The sequence below is a fragment of the Taudactylus pleione genome, unplaced genomic scaffold, assembly GCF_031769625.1.
Source record: "Taudactylus pleione unplaced genomic scaffold, aTauple2 ptg000642l, whole genome shotgun sequence".
Taxonomy (NCBI): Eukaryota; Metazoa; Chordata; class Amphibia; order Anura; family Myobatrachidae; genus Taudactylus; species Taudactylus pleione.
Window position 1 is genome coordinate 2,917,223 of NW_028285044.1, and position 16,681 is coordinate 2,933,903.

A 16,681-nucleotide genomic window follows, 5' to 3' on the forward strand; every position below is an offset into this window, starting at 1 on the left:
AAATTGTGCTGTGACGGTACGGCAGCTGTCCTCGGCAGTGGATATTTCCGGCTGCAACATGGCGACCGTGCCGTCTGAAAGGACCCATCCGTTTACAGACTTTATTAAAATTTACTACACAACAAAAAAACGGCAGGTGAAAACCGGCGTGTGTGAAATAGCCCTTAGGGGTCCATGAGGAATGGTGTGGCCATCTCTCATTTAACTGCTTAACTTTTTCTGGAAGAAAAGCACATCCCCTCCAACCCTTTCCTCAGTGTAAACTTAAAAATACCCCAAAATAGGTTGAACATTAACAATAACAGAAGTCACAGCCTTCTCACACAAACTAAATAAGGGAGGGATCATAGTGTCCCCCAGATTGACTGAAATAGATTTATTGTTAAGTACCAAAAATATTATATTCTCCTTCCTCCGTCAGGGGGACACTTCTTGACCATGGGCAAAGCAGGATTTTTACAGGGAGGGGGGGGGGGGGGGGGGGGGGGGGGGTGTTATTATATATACTAGTATTTCTGTGGCGAACAAATCGCCAATTTGAACCCAGAACATACGTATGGAAAATGCTTCGCTAGATAATAGCTAGATCATATGTTATTGGGTAATAAAAGATGTGTGTGAAACAAATGGCTAAGCCACACCCTTTTAGGGTTTTTGGGGATTTTTTTATTTTAACATTTTGCCAATTTGTAAGTGCAATGATATATTTGTCCATGGACTCTGAAGCAAAAAGGACCGTTTCCAGGGAGTATTGCAAGTGGAGCCCCAGCCTCCCGCCAATCAGCAGCTGCCAACAGCTGTCGTGGAAAGCAGACAAAAGAGGCATTGCTTTTGAGGCGCAAACCCAGTGCCGACTGGCTGGGAGTTGCAAGCCTGGAATCGACGTGTTGGAGAAAGTAGGTGAGGGAAAAGTGCCCCCCTACGGCAGCAGCCTCACGTATTGTGCTGCTCGCGCGCCCTCCCTCATTATTCAATAGCTACGTCACGCAACTAATCAGGGGCCGAACTGGGCATAACGTAAACAGTGTCCACACATGGCTAGGGCGCCGGGGTCCATGTGAGATCACAGACCACTAGTAGTGCGTGAGAACAGCAGCCGGTGGCGGTCACCCCTATCCAGCTTCCCACGGGTCACTGTGCCGGCTCTGTGTTCTGGTTTTATTCCAAATTCTGTAATTTATTGCTGATTGAAATCCGTCGCAAATGAATGACATGAATATCTTATTTAGTCTGAGATATTCAAAGAGCTTCACAGATAAAGGGACTAAGCAATTTATATACACACGCATATATTATATACATACACATGCATATAGATACACAAACATACATATATGTCACACATACATTACACACACTTACCTGGCAGCAGCTGCGGGTTGTAGATGGTGACTGGGCCTGGTAGTGTCATAACTCCCCTCCCTCTAGCTGCAAAATGCCGTGATACGCTGGTCAAATCGGGGGGGGGGGGTCAAATGACCCGATTCTAAGAATCTCGTCACATTGACTTCCGCTCCCTCCCGATTGACCTGCGAATTGCTGCATTTTGTCGCAAGGGGCGGGGCTTAATTACATGTCGCTGACTCTCACGTCTGTCAGGGGAGGGGGTTTCTGGGTACTCAGAGATCCCCCTTGCGTGCGCAACTAATGGGGGTGGGGGATGTACAAAATGTGCCCCTAAGGGAAGGTATGATCACCTTGGCTGAACACAATACTTTCTGTCCAAAAGTAGCATCCATGGAGGTAAAGTCAAGAAATATGTAAAATGTGGTGAATGTATGTACCGAGGACCATGTAGCTACTCTACATAACTAAAAAGAACATAAGTAGAAAATACAAGTATCACTACTTGGCACCTGTGTAATTTAATGTTAAAGAGCACTTCTGTGCCCACTGCAAGTGAAAATTTAAGCTGTGCAGAGCTTCAAACTACAAGTATCAACAACAAAAAAAACTCATTTTCTATTGCATTGATTTCACGTATATATAAATAGGTAGAAAAAAAAATATACAAAAAAAATATCAAGATCTATATATTTAATACAACATATTAATTAGTATTTCACATATATATTTTCACTATCTACTAAGAAAAATGTACAGCACTGTGCAAACCTTAGGCAGGTGTGGAAAAAATGCTGCAAAGTAAGAATGCTTCAAAAATAGAAGTGTTAATAGTTTATTTTTTTTCAGTTAACAAAATGTAAAAGTGAATGAACAGAAGAGAAATCTAAATCAAAATCAATATTTGGTGTGACCACCCTTTGCCTTCAAAACAGCATCAATTATTTTAGGTACACTTGCACACAGTTTTTGAAGGAACTTGGCAGGTAGGCTGTTTCAAACATCTTGGAGAACTAACCACAGATATTCTGTGGATGTAGGCTTGCTCAAATCCTTGTGTCTCTTCATGTAATCCCAGACAGACTCGATGATGTTGAGATCAGGGAGACATATCACCACTTGCAGGACACCTTGTTCTTCTTTACGCTGAAGATAGTTCTGAATGACATTGGCTGTATGTTTGGGGTCGTTGTCCTGTTGGTGAATAAATTTGGAGCCAATCAGATGCCTCCCTGATGGTATTGCATGATGGATAAGTACCTGCTTTTATTTCTCAGCATTGAGGTCACCATTAGTCCTGACCAAATCCTCAACTCCATTTGCTGAAATGCAGCCCCAAACTTGCTAGGAACTTCCACCAACAGCTTCACTGTTGCCTGCAGACACTTATATTGTACCGCTCTCTAGCCCTCTGGCGAACAAACTGCCTTCTGTTTCAGCCAAATATTTAAAATTTTGACTGATCAGTCCAGAGCACCTGCTGCCATTTTTCTGCACCCCAGTTCCACATGGAAGGTATGGCTTGGCCGCAATTCTTCCATGAAGACCACTTCTGGCCAGACTTCTTCGAACGGTAGACGGGTGTACCTGGGTCCCACTGGTTTCTGCCAGTTCTGAGCTGGTGGCACTGCTGGCCATCTTCAGATTTCGAAGGAAAGTAAGCATGATGTGTCTTTCATCTGATGCGCTAAGTTTCCTTGGCCAACCACTGCGTCTACGGTCCTCAATGTTGCCCGCTTCTTTGTACTTCTTCAAAAGAGCTTGAACTGCACATCTTGATTCCCCAGTCTGCTTTAAAATCTTTGCCTGGGAGACCTTGCTGATGCAGTATAACTACCCTGTGTCTTGTTGCTGTGCTCAGTCTTGCCATGGTGTATGACCTGTGACATGAAACAGTCTTTCATAACCTCACCTTTGTAGCAGCGTTTGGCTGTTCTTCACCAAGTTTTAAGCCTCCAACACAGCTGTTTGTTTCAGTTAATGACTAGTTCAAAAAGCATATGAAAATAATGATCATGGTCACCTGTTTGGCATGATTGATTAATCATACACCTGACTATAATCCTACTTTGTGCAAGTATACCTAGAAGAATTTATGCTGTTTTGAAGGCAAAGGGTGATAACACCAAATATTGATTTGATTTAGATTTCTATTCTGCTCATTCACTTTTACATTTTGTTAATTGAAAAAAATAAACTAATAACACTTTCTATTTTTAAAAGCTGGGAATAATGACCAACCACATCCCCCCTCCGCCCCCAAACCCCGCAGCATGTCAATCATGCTGCAGTTTGGTAGGGTCTGTGGGTGAAATCAGGGGACCCGTTCTGCACATGCGCAGAGCACTCACCAATCGGGTTAGCATACATCTCTGAATCAGGCCCTTAGTTCCAACACATTGATTGTAAATCTTGTTTCCTTTCTGGACCAATGTTCCTGAATATGATGGTTCAGTACAACTGCCCCAATTACTGGAGACTGGCATCCATCGTGATTAAAACCAATCCTGTATTAGAAAACTCCTGCCTTTGTTCAAGTTTTCGGACACGGTCCACCACCTGAGAAACTGTCTTGTCTCTAGTGAAGGATTCATGAATTGTGCCTATAATCGATGATTGGAATGCAACTAACTTTTCAGAATGTTTAACTGAAAATTCCAGGAATGCAGTCTTGCAAACTGGGCCGCTTCGAATAAAAACAGCATCTTTCCGAAATAACTTCATACACCCTAGACTTCTGACTTTCAAATTCTTCTAAACTAGATTTAGAATGTCTCCGATCCTTTCCATTAGCAAAAAGACCCTGGATAATTGGTAATTAAAAACAAGACCTAACAAATTCATGCACTGACAGACAGGGAATCATCTTGGATTTTTGGTGGTTGATAACCTAGCCATAGTACTCTAGCATTTTCACTGCCCTTAACAGACAAAAGAGGATTTTCTGAATTGGCTTTAAAATGCAATTTGTCTAAATAGGGAACAATTTTTTTTTCCCGATAGACCTTAAAAGTCCTGTCATGACTTTTGTAAAAATAGCAAGGGGTTGTGGCTAAACCGAAAGGAAGAGCCCTTAATTGGAAAGGTCTTCCCTCGACTGCAAATCTTAAAAGACTGATACATCTTTGATGTCTATACATACCAAAAACTAATTTACCTTAGAGAAAATTTTTTCTCTAAATTCTGTGTGGATTCTTTATGTACCCACTGGCAATGACATTCAACTGTTATAAGAATTAACACATATGCACTTTATTAGAAATATATTATTGTGTAAAAATCTCTGCACTCTTCTTTTGCATATATATGTGTTGCCATCTCTCTATTTCTGTGTTGATTCTTTATGTACCTACTTTATGTATATGCATACATGTTGTATTTTTTTCTAAATTGTGTGTGGATTCTTTATGCACCTATGGGCAATACCATTTAATTGTTACAAGGATTAACGCACATATTAGAAAGATGTCATTGTGTCAAAATCTCTGCACTCACTTTTTGCATACACATGTGTTAGTGCCTACGGGCAATATCAGCTAATTGTTACAAGAATTAAATATCAAAACATTGGTGTGCATTGGGGGATAGAGTTTGTCTCACAAATGAACCTCCCTCCGTTACATATGTAATATACAGCTGCAGTGACATGTAAATGGGTGGTTAGATGAAAGTTTTGAGACCGCAACTTCTTACCTTACACATTGTAAATTAACTAATGCAGTAAACCTATGCCCACAGATAAGCTTTTGGAACATTAGCCCACATAGGCAAATAGGGATACTTTGATTTACTCACAATTTAGGTATATATTCTACATGATATATGTGAGCTACTTAGCATTTTTGTCAATGAGTTGTTTTCTGCATTAACTTTATTTTGGGATTTGTCCCCACCTACATTGAATAATAGTTTGGATATATGTTCGCCGTGCTTTGGTGAGCGAGACATCAAAGATTTCATATGATTGCTTTGCATCTGAGACGATTACATCTCAGATGTTTCTGACAGATGGCAGATACCCACGTTCTATGTGGATAAGTGGCGGGATCACTGTCTGCCATTCAGAATTTTATACGTTTTTCATTTTACTGTTTTTGAATTTGTATTATTTTAACCTCGACTTGCTACAGTATTCTACTATGGATGTGTTTTAACGATTAATATTAAAAGCTAAGTTTTACTTGGGTAGGGTGAATGCCCCTACTAATGCTGGGTACACACTGGCAGATATGTTGGCCGATCAATTGATCGGCCAATATATCTTGTGTGCGTCGGCCAATGTGTACTAAGCGGTCTGTGAACGATGCCGTTCAGAAACATCGCATTGGCAGTGCTGTACAGCTGATGCCCAACATATCCGCCCGTACACTTTCAGCTGAGGCCGCGGGGAGGGGGACGCGACATGCCCCTGGCCAGCGACCATAAGACAGATGATGGTTGTTCAGTGTGTATGAACAACAATCATCTGCAGTTAGATCACTCGGTCTGCAGATATAGCTGGAAAAAGGCACCTTATGTATAATACTGTATCCAAAGTACAAAAATGTTTATGAAACGTATGCAGTGTCACCTGTGTAACAATTTACATAGATAAATAGGTTTACATTGATTCTTAGAAAACCAGAAAAGGGACAGTACAGACTGGTATGTTATTAGGAGATAAATGGGGCAGGAGATCGTTTTGGAGAGTTTCAGTACAATAGAGTCATATACCTAGCACTTTTGTGCCATATGTCGCGAGAGTACGAATGTTTACATTTTACGAAATTTTGCCTCTAAGTCACATCGTGGCCTTGTACAAAGACACTCAGTGTACCAGGGACATTAGAGTAGTACTTTTGTTGGTATTATTAAGTGTGCATAAAAGGGCGTTATTCAGCATTGCATGTATGTGCAATGCTGAACGCAGACTGCCAATTATCAGGAATCTACGCGTGCACATGAGCCGTTTTGTTGAGAAATAAATGGGATACTTATAATGAGATATAAAATTTCTTCTAATATGAAATATTTCATTTCAATCTTACTTAAAAAATACAAATAAGATGTCTGCGCTAATAACTATATAAAAAACATAGGCTGTGAAAATTATAAATATATTATTATTTTATTAAACATATGAAAGCCTTCACCCCTTGCAGCCTGATCGGGAGTCGCTGAGGCGCGAATGGCTCACCATCCTGCACGACTTCCCTGCTTGTGAGTCATTGGAGCTACGCACAGTCCCACAGTTAGCCGCCGGAGCGGCGCTGGTCACATGGACCATCATCACACCTACTTGTTTCTATTTGTCTGGGAGTCGCAGGAGCAGTTGGTCCCTAGGGAGTCTTTGGAGCTTTGAGTCCACTGGGACAGGTTAGACTGCGGGTTTTGGTCTGGAGAACCCCCGCTATTATATTCACCATAACAAGATTTTGTTAGCTCCACGGCTCCTTAATTTAGGGAGTCACTATACCCTAGATCAGGTTTCAACAGAGTGACTATACCGACTTTACAGATTGATATCATTCTGGTTGCCAATAGCAACATATGCTGATTACCATCAAGGCTCTACATAGAGTTTAAAACATCTATCTTTTTTCCTATGATATATTGGAAACAGTATGTGTTTAGATTATTAATGTAATATTTTATTTCTTTTTTCATTCAATGTGCAATGTTTATAAATGTTTTTAGAGTTGAACTGCAGTTAATTTTTTCATATGTTTAATAAAATAATAATATATTTAGAATTTTCACAGCCTATGTTTTTTATATAGTGATTAGCGCAGACACCTTATTTGTATTTTTTTAAGTAAGATTGAAATTAAATATTTCATGTTAGAAGAAATTTTAACTCTCATAACTAACCCATTTATTTTTAGGGTACTAGGATTTCTGCAAATATCTTGATTTACACAGATTGCAAACTTTCGTTTGTTTTGTTTTCACTTGCAGAGCTGAGCACCCTTCATATTTGATTGGCAACTGTAACAAAAACATTTTTACACACTTGCAATGGGTATTCTATTCATTCTTTTTTCTTTTACCAGTGATGACAGGGGTTATTGTTTTTTCAGAACTACAAGATGTGCCAGATACACAATTCAGCAACAGGCCGAAATGTCGGTGTCCTCCTCATTTTGTAAACAAGTGCTAACACATAGTCAAAGGAAATCCCACTGACATCACAAGGGATTTCCTCCTCATAAGCAGGGCTGTATACTGCATAGAATAGCACAATCATCTATTCCTAACAAGGCAGTACTAGTAGAGTCACGCTGATATGGATCTAATAGCAACTACAAATCTACTGCAAAAGTAACAAACAGTATGTACAGTACAACTAGTATTTAATCTATCTTGAAAAATAAAGAAATTAGAGACTTACTGGAGTCTCCAATGGCTTAAAATGTCCAGATATATATTATACACAACAGCATTAACACATTCTGAGTTGTACAAAAGTGGGCTGACAAAAATGGACACGTGTGTGCTTGGGAATTTAGACTAAGCGCCACTGGGGCAGGGAATGACGTAAATGACTCAATAAATTCTTTACAAAGTTCTGCGTAATGTGGGTGACTATATACTAATAAATAATAAATATAGTGAAAACTAAAATACAAGCTTCTACAGCTCCTTAACATTTTGCTAAATAGCCCCTTTTGTTATTACTATACTCAGCAGAATTAAACTCATCCATTTCATAGTATCGTTATTCAATTATCTCAAATATTAAAATGAACTATATAGTCATAGGCGTGCGCAGAAGCCGGTACAGAGGGTGCCGCACCGTGACCTAGTCTATGTTCCGGAGGGAGGAGGGTAGTAAATGGGGGGGGGGGGGTCACGGTGCAGCACCCTCTGTACTGGCTTCTGCATACGCCTATGACTATAGTAAAACAAAAATGTGAATTTGAGGTATTACTTAGATCAGGGGTGACCAACCAGTGGCTCTCGAGCCGCATGCGGCTTTTGCTTTTGGGATGCAGCTCGGCAGACCCCCCACTGGAACTGTGAGACCTGGCGCCTGAAGCGATCAGAGGCTAAAGAAGCCTCTGATCACTTCAGAGGCCATCGTTCCCGGTGATGTAGAGCGCGGGTGACGTGAGGATCCTGCAGGATCTAGTTATATCCAGTCAGCGTGGCAGCAGGAACGGGAGCCCTGACAGCGGGGACCCGATGAGGCAAGTACTGGGCTGGGGCACAACTACAGGAGGCATTGCATAAGGGGCACAACTACAGGGGGCCCAGCATAAGAGGCACAACTACAGGGGGGCACTGCATAAGAAGCACCGCCTGGCGGTATTGCATACCGATCCCTGAATAGGTTAACAGGGTTGTCCTGTATTTAATCAATAAAGTTTAATACCACATTCCATTTCTTCTTGATATTGGAGGAATCAGACTGATAACTTGGTCACCCACCCAATCCTCCCGTCCTCATCCTGTCAGTATTCATCTCCTGACCTAAAATTCTCTTGTAATGTTTGCCCAATGTTATCCCATGAAGAGATTTCATTGCCAGTTCATCCACTGTAAACCAGTAATCCTCTTAGAATGGAAGTGTACTCAATGCATTACAGATTCACACATTACAAAAGGAAGCAAAATTCTAGTAACAGTCACTAGAGGAAGCACCTTTCCAATGTTTAGGAGTCTAAGGACATGTGGGGAAGTATACAGATATTATAAAGCAGATGGAGCAGCTCACAGCACTGTGCTCTGCATTTACTAGATGTGATTTGGTAGTAACAGGTTGTGTCAATCATAAGCTAAATGCTACATGCACATTTGTATGGCAACTTTAAGCTGGGTACACATTAAACAATTACAGGGCGGCACTGCATATGGGGCACAACTACAGGGGGCATTGCATAAGGGGCACAACTACAAGGGGCCCAGCATAAGATGCACAACTACAGGGGGGCACTGCATAAGAAGCACCGCCCGGCGGTATGAAATGGCAATGTGAATCCAGCACAATGTGTACCCAGCACGATTTTGTGAGTGACGGGACCCGGCGGGGGTGCATAAGCACTTGCCGATGCCAGCAGCGACGGCGGTAGGGGGGGTAGCGGGAGCTGTGCTGCATTAGGCAGCATGACATCGCTAGCAACATCCTCTGATCTTTCTGCATGTACAAAAGATCTGAGGATGCGACAGATGACCCGCCGGAGCTCGCATCGGCATCGTGCGTGCACACTGGAAGATACGAACGCATATGTTCTGATGCGTCAGAATCAGCCAAATCGTTCAAGATATCGTCTAGTGTGTATCCAGCTTAAGTCCCAGTCATCTAAATCCTGCCCAGTCATATTCTTCATCATTGTTGCACTTACCTGATTCTGCCTCAATAGTTCCTGCCCTTCCTGTTGGCATCTTTGCATCTCTCTCTCCCGCTCTGCTGCAGCTTGGTTCAATGCTCCGATCTCCAGGCACTTCTGTGAGTAACGCTCAGATAAGGTCTGCAGTTCCCGTCTTAGGGCTTCCATGTCAGATCTGTTTAGAGAAGGAGGACGATATAATAAGTTACAACAATAACCCAAGCACTACAGAAAATGATAGGTAACAATAAGCCAGAGTGAATGTACTACAAATTCTTGTTTTGTGTCTCCTGCTGAATGATAGATCATAGACATGGTACAAACATTTTGACGCTTTAATAATTCAGACACCTAAAGGAAGCATTCAGTTGTTGACTAAACCTTTTTGCAATATGTAATATCAAGGAATGAATAGTTAATTTGTACAAACTCACCAAAGAAAAGCAGAATCATGAGAGACAGTTACAATCAACAGTATAACCTATTGTAATGAACAAAAAGTGTACATGGGAATTATGGACAGAAAAGAACTTACTGGTGCTGCCGCCGGATCATCTCATTTCCTGCTGACCCCCCATGCTGAAATGTTCGAGCCTTCTCTACTTCTCTTTGCAGCTCCTCCTTGTGGGCAGCCCGGATTGCCTCAATGACTGAGTGATAAAGAGAAGGCAAATAAAGTTGGCTATAACAACTCCCCACATGGGCAACATTATTAATGTTGAAACCTAGATTAAAAAAAAAGTTAAGTTTCATGCCATAAACCGATAAAAAAAAAATAAAAAAAATTGATAACTATAATGGTGTGGCCCCAGAACACTCTTTGGTGTAGTTATAAGAGCACACACAGGTCATTCTAGCCAAAAGCAGCTTTTTTTTTTAAACCACACAACCCCACCAAAGTGCTGACTCCCGCCTCATTGACAGGAGACGGGTGCTGCAAAAACACTGGACCTCGGTGGGTTGTCTGCACCTCCAGGACCCCCGAGAGAGACTAAAATGGGGGTTCGGGCCAAGTGGCCACGCCACCTTACAGCCACGCCCCCTTTTTGCAAGCGAGTGGCTTACACACCTGGTGATGCCACTGATGGAAATGTGGGCACAGAAACAGACAGATCACAGGTGCACAACTCCAAATTACTGATTATATATAAATACATTATGCAATAACATTTTGCAATCAATAGAGGATTTTAGCATAATCATGGTCAAGGTTATGGGCCTACCCACCATATCCAGGTAACCTCTGTAGGGTAGGTCCCTAACATACTAGGGTTCAAATCCAGAGCGCAGGACACCCCTAAAATCGGCGCAGCCGAGCCACCCCCAGGGCCACGCCCCCTTATCGTATGGCCACACCCCCTTTTTGCAGGCACGTGGCTTACACACCGGGTGATGCCACTGATGGAAATTTGTACATTTGAATTGAGGCCTATGAATTCACCGACACAGCCCACTGATCTAGTAGACTGAGTCTTCACATTGTAAGGGACAATTTCCCCACTTCAATATAAGTGTACAAAAGAAGGGCATCAAAGAGGATGACATCCATGGAGTAAAGAAATTACTCTTCATCAACCAATTAGCTCCTGTCATTCTTCAAACACAGTCTGTATACTGACAGTTAGGAGCTGATTGGTTGGTAATTTATCTCAGTCCACCTTAATTCCCTGCCCAAGAAGTCCCCACTGACCGGGTGGAATGGGCCGTCACCACGGCAGGGAGATTCACCAATGTGTAAGCTTTGAGAATAGTGAAACAGTGCCAGCGGGCCAAATTCTGTTTAATAGCTGGCCAGCCCCTCTTGTGAGCATCATACTGAACAAAGAGAAACAGACTTGAGAATATCTCTTGTCCTTTGCACGTAAAGTCGGAGAGCTCGCACAACATCCAAAGAGGCTTACGGCTGAGAAGAATCTGAAACCTGCACAGATGGTATCCTGGTTGATGTGGAAGCACAACACCACCTTGGTAAGATAAACAAGGCGAGTCCGCAGCACAGCCCTATTCGAATGGAAAACTAGGAACGGGGAGTGACACGAGAGGGCATTCAAATCCAACACCCTCCGGGCCAACGCGATAGCAAGAAGAACTGTTTTAGACGTAAGCCAACGTAGCTCAACCGTCTGTAATGGTTTAAAGGGGGCCAACTTGAGAGCCCGGAGAACCAGGCACAGGTCCCAGGGAGCCACAGGTGACATAAATGGTGGTTGAACATGGAGAACTCCCTGGAATTAAGTACACATATCAGGCAACAGTGCTATCTGTCTCTGCAAAAGAACCAACAAAGCAGAAACCTGGACCTTCAAGGAAGAGAGCAGGAGGCCCAAATCCAAACCTGTCTGTAGAAAGGGAAGCACACGGGAAAGGCAAAAACACCTGGGGTTAAGACCCCTAGTCACACACCAAGCAAAATGGGTACGCCAAACCCGGTGATAGATCCTTGCTGAAGAAGGCTTCTTAGCATTGAGAATGGTTTGATTGACTCTTCTGGAGAACCCCTCAGTAACCACAGTAAGTACACAGACACAGAGTAGAAGTACAAATACTCACATGCACACAGACCACTCAATGCTAGTAAATGTGGGCAAATAGTGCTCAACAATCCAGCTAAATTAGCAGGAAGGAGCTAAATACACATAGGGCCTGATTCATTACGGATCACAACTGCAACAGCTTATGCAGATCCGCCGATGGTGCATACTGCACATGCACCGCAGTGCACGTGTGCGAGTTGGCATTGCAATTGCACTGGCATCACCTACGCAGATACAAAGCTACTGCAGATCAAGGGAAGGAGCGTCAGCGTTTGGGGGTGGTGACGTGGTAGTGGGTGGAGAAACGCAGGCATGCCTGTCTGTTTGAACGCTGTTGCATGGGCATGCATAAATTAACCACTGTGACGGCATACGCAGCTTGATTATTTACTGCGTGCAATGAGGTTAGCAATTTCTTAGTAAGGTCTGACCTGTTGTAATCGTGCGTGAGGGGCCGATGTTACTCGATGTTCTTCATTTGGAATTCAAGCTATTAGCTTTGTATCCGAGGCACTATGGAATTTGTTGCCCAGCACAATTCAAGAGGCCTCCAATCTAGAATCTCAAAGAAATATGCTTAGCGGTCCATTAAGTGATAAACTGATAAAAATGAAAGCAACTCAATGTGTATAGTACTGAGCAAAAAAGGAACGTAATTTCCAACAAAAACGCATTTAAAAAAGCAAAAAAAAACAAAAAGGGAAGTCACCGAAATATGGACTTAAACAATTAAACCATGAGTGCAAACACAAGCTAACTGCTACACACCCCACACTCTGCCAGATGGTATAATACGCGTATCTGAATTATGGACTTGTTTAAATGCTCTTAATAATTGACTTTTGCAGCCCCAATAAAGATAAATTGGTCTCTCATTTTATGTGAGCAGCACTCTGAAAGGACTCAAAGATCAAAAAAGGAGAGAAGGCCTAAAAGGACATGCCTAGTCTCTGAAGGAGGACAAGTTTATTTTATTTTTACAACTAGTTTAGTTAATATTTGCAATAAACTTCGAGGTAAATTGATACAACATAATACAGTTGCAAAAGGTAAATATTATTGGCACAGACACTGTGCTTCACTAACAAAGAATAATACAAGGTACAATCCCAGCAGTGACGTTATCCACTTCAGTTAACACATCTGATATTTAAGCATACTTCCCAGCACTTAGGTATGCATAATTAGGACAAAAACTCTACACCTGACCGGCCTAAACCACAGCTCATCCCGGACACTCCTGGGAGAAATGCTGTCCACTTTCATTTAAGCTCAACCCTCTTTTAGGCCCTTGGGTCAGGCCCACCAATTCAGTTAAGCACAAACAAATCTTTAAAGTCCTGTCAAGGGCGTTTCAAGAGAGGAGGGGGCCCGTGTGCAGTCTGTCCAGGGCCCCCTCCTCTCTCTCTCTCCAGCTGCACACTGAGCGCAGCGTCACACCAGTAGACTCTGGGTACTGGAGTGTTCCCAGTGTCTACAGTGCACGCACATGTCACCGGGAAAATGGTGCCACAGACATTTTCCCTGTGTTTTCCCTACTGCGCATGCGCAAAAACCCGGTGTGTCAATGTTTTAGAAAAGCTCAGGTCCCTTTGTGGGGTCTCTTCCAGAGCAGACAGACACAAACATTATGAAGGTGTTTGAACACACTAAATGGTTTCTTCTTCGTCAGATTACATAATCGATGCCCGATTTTGGTAGTGTCACTAGAATGGTTATGTGTCTCTCATTATATATTATAGCTGTGGTGCTGTGTATGTTTTCATTCATACTTCTACCCCCCCTCTAGTAGCCTTACCCTGCCCTCCGCCTCTCCCTCTCATATGTACAGTATTATTGATATTGCTATTGATTAACTCTTTATACTCAAAGTGATGTCCCCCCTCGCTCTTTGTTTAATATTTCTTTTTGTTTGGTTATTGCAGAAACATACTATGTAAACTCATTGTACGTACTTGATTTATTGACTATCTTGACGTCATTGCATTGTATGTATTATTCTTGTACAATACAATTGTTGATAGATTAAAAACACAAAACAATACAACAAGGACATTGAATATATGCTTGACTAGCTGCAGCCTGTGGCTTCGCCCTTGATAAATTCACTTCTGCCAATATTTTATTTTATTTGAGGTGTTAAGAGTTGTATTGCTTTGCATAGGTGCCCTGTCACGGGAGATGCCCACGTGACCAGCAGTGCTATACAGACTGGTGGCAGCAGCGCCTTCACCCACCACTCACACCAATGTCACCGTGTGCCCTGTGCACAGACTGCTATGTAGCCTATCCATAAACAAGTGAACACGGGCCCAAAACACCTGTCCCCCCACTCCTTACCCACCGCACACATGGGGCCACTCCTCTCTCTTGCATTGATGATGTCGATACATTTTGCTTTTGTTATTGCTTAGCTTCAACTTGACATATCGAGATGAAACAGAGTGCAGGTTATTTCTAGGAGTTTCCACTACAAAATGATGCATTTTCATGAAAATTAGTTCATTAGTTTTTGTTCCAACTTGGAACAGAGGGACACAACGTTCTTATTATATTAGTATAGTATAGATTATCACTATTGAAGGAATATTTTCACACTAAATCGAAATAACCATTTTCCAGTGCGTGAGGTCATCTTTTCTATATATCAGTCCAGCACTCACCAGAGGCTGTGGCTGCAGTCTCCTCCGCTAATAGCTGGTCCTTCTCCTGTCGAAGTCTCTGAATCTCCAACTTGTGGTGTCTCTGAAGTTCAGATAACAGCTGCTTGTGTGAATTCTCCATCTGAGAGAGACTGTACTCACATGCTTCCTGTAACACAGACAGAATGACTGCACCAACACATACTGACATATTGGCTAAAAGCACCCTATAACATGACATATCTGGCTTGATACAGACATTTACGTAAACCTGATGGTTTTTATATATGCGCATGTGCAGAGTCCGCACTGTGCAGATCTGGGGCTGTGAGGTCATTCACAGTGCCCTAAACACCGCAGCATAAGTGACATGCGGCTGTTTGGGGGAGGGCAAAATGGGAGCATGTCAGCTCAGTTTTCTGGGTATGCCAAAGTCAGTGGTTGCGTCCTTGGACGTAGCTCCACTGGCAGCGTGAATTCAATGGACATCCGGAGTAACCTAAGGGTTACTCAGATATCAGATTTTGAATGTTGCCGCAGTTGATCAGATGCTGCGTCTTCGTACACAGCAATGGATGACAAAAGCCAGCAGTGGGCATATGTCTAGACAAGACACCTCCTGCAGCTTTTTAAATGTTAGCACAGCAACTGCATACAAAGATGCAGCGCTGTGCGAAAGCGTCCATCTATTAGTTATGCCCATAATACGTGCGACAGCTAACTGAAGTGCCATCTAAAAGACTAAAATTATAACGTTGCAAAGTCAAAACAGTACTGAGATACATGACACACAGTGCTGAACTAAGCACCATTTATATATAGCCAACAGTGTACAGCTAAAGCACAACACTGCAAAACAAGTACATAAATATATTGCCCACAAGTGCAATCATTTAAATTACAAATAAAATAAAATAAAAAGCACACACACCAAACAAACAAACTTTGGGTACACACTAGGATGAAGGATCGGTCAGCAGATCGATCTGGCGTTCTAGCAGCCGATTGGTAAGCTATACACAGTTACCAATCGGCCGCTTGTGGTGTCTACTGCGCGGGCATTTAAATTTGCCCGTCCAGTTGAGAGGTCGGTGTCAGCGGTCCATGCAGCAAGTGTGCAGGTGTTCGGCGGGTCATCCGTACACACAGCCAGATGCACCAATATATATCTTTCCGATATATAGGCATGGGCCAACCCGATATGTCTGTGAACTACATAGATTACACACATATCCAGTCTGCCCACCCGCTGATGCACTCGCCATATATCGATCGTCGATAGAAAAGCATATGAATTGGAAAGAGAAAAAAAAAAAAAGTTATCCACTTAAACTTTTTTATTTTGCAATACTTCCTTAGTGCAGGGCCAAGCTACTGGATTGAATGCTCTTCAAACATTTACATCAAATAATTGTAATCACATCCCTTAAATGATTCACAAGCTTGTAGATAGTTGTTACAAAACTTGTAACATTGCAAGACATTACAGAGACGAAAAAGAGTACAAAAAGTAGTCAAATATTAAAATGGGTGGGGCGGGGGGGGGGATAGTTTTCCAAACTGTTCATAACCTTGATGGAAAGAATTCTAAGTCTCCCTTGAATTTTGGACAGATTATATAAAAGTTACGCCACTGATATTGCCTTTTTTGATATGGGTGTTGTCCATATATTCAGCAGGGTCTTTGCAGCATGGTTTATGTGAAAGTGTATAAAAGCACAACCATTTTCCCTTACACACCATAGAGGGGCGCAGGAAAATTGATGAGGTTAGGATACCATATTCGAACAAAGTAGCCACACATCGCTGAGAATTGTGTACCCCCATTAAAAATGTAATTCACAAAGTATGA

The 16,681-nt window shown here is 42.3% G+C and overlaps 1 protein-coding gene across 4 annotated transcripts in view; it reads right to left on the reverse strand.

The window, feature by feature from the left end:
- Positions 1 to 16,681, reverse strand: part of TRIOBP (TRIO and F-actin binding protein) — a 51,578-nt gene that overhangs the window by 18,796 nt on the left and 16,101 nt on the right. For all 4 annotated transcript variants that reach the window (XM_088455038.1, XM_088455037.1, XM_088455036.1 and 1 more), the window contains exons 8-10: positions 14,851 to 14,998; positions 10,189 to 10,303; positions 9,669 to 9,828 (exon numbers count right to left, since the gene is read on the reverse strand). In XM_088455038.1, coding sequence (XP_088311164.1) covers positions 9,669 to 9,828; positions 10,189 to 10,303; positions 14,851 to 14,998 — 423 coding nt within the window. The remainder of the gene's footprint in view (positions 1 to 9,668; positions 9,829 to 10,188; positions 10,304 to 14,850; positions 14,999 to 16,681) is intronic.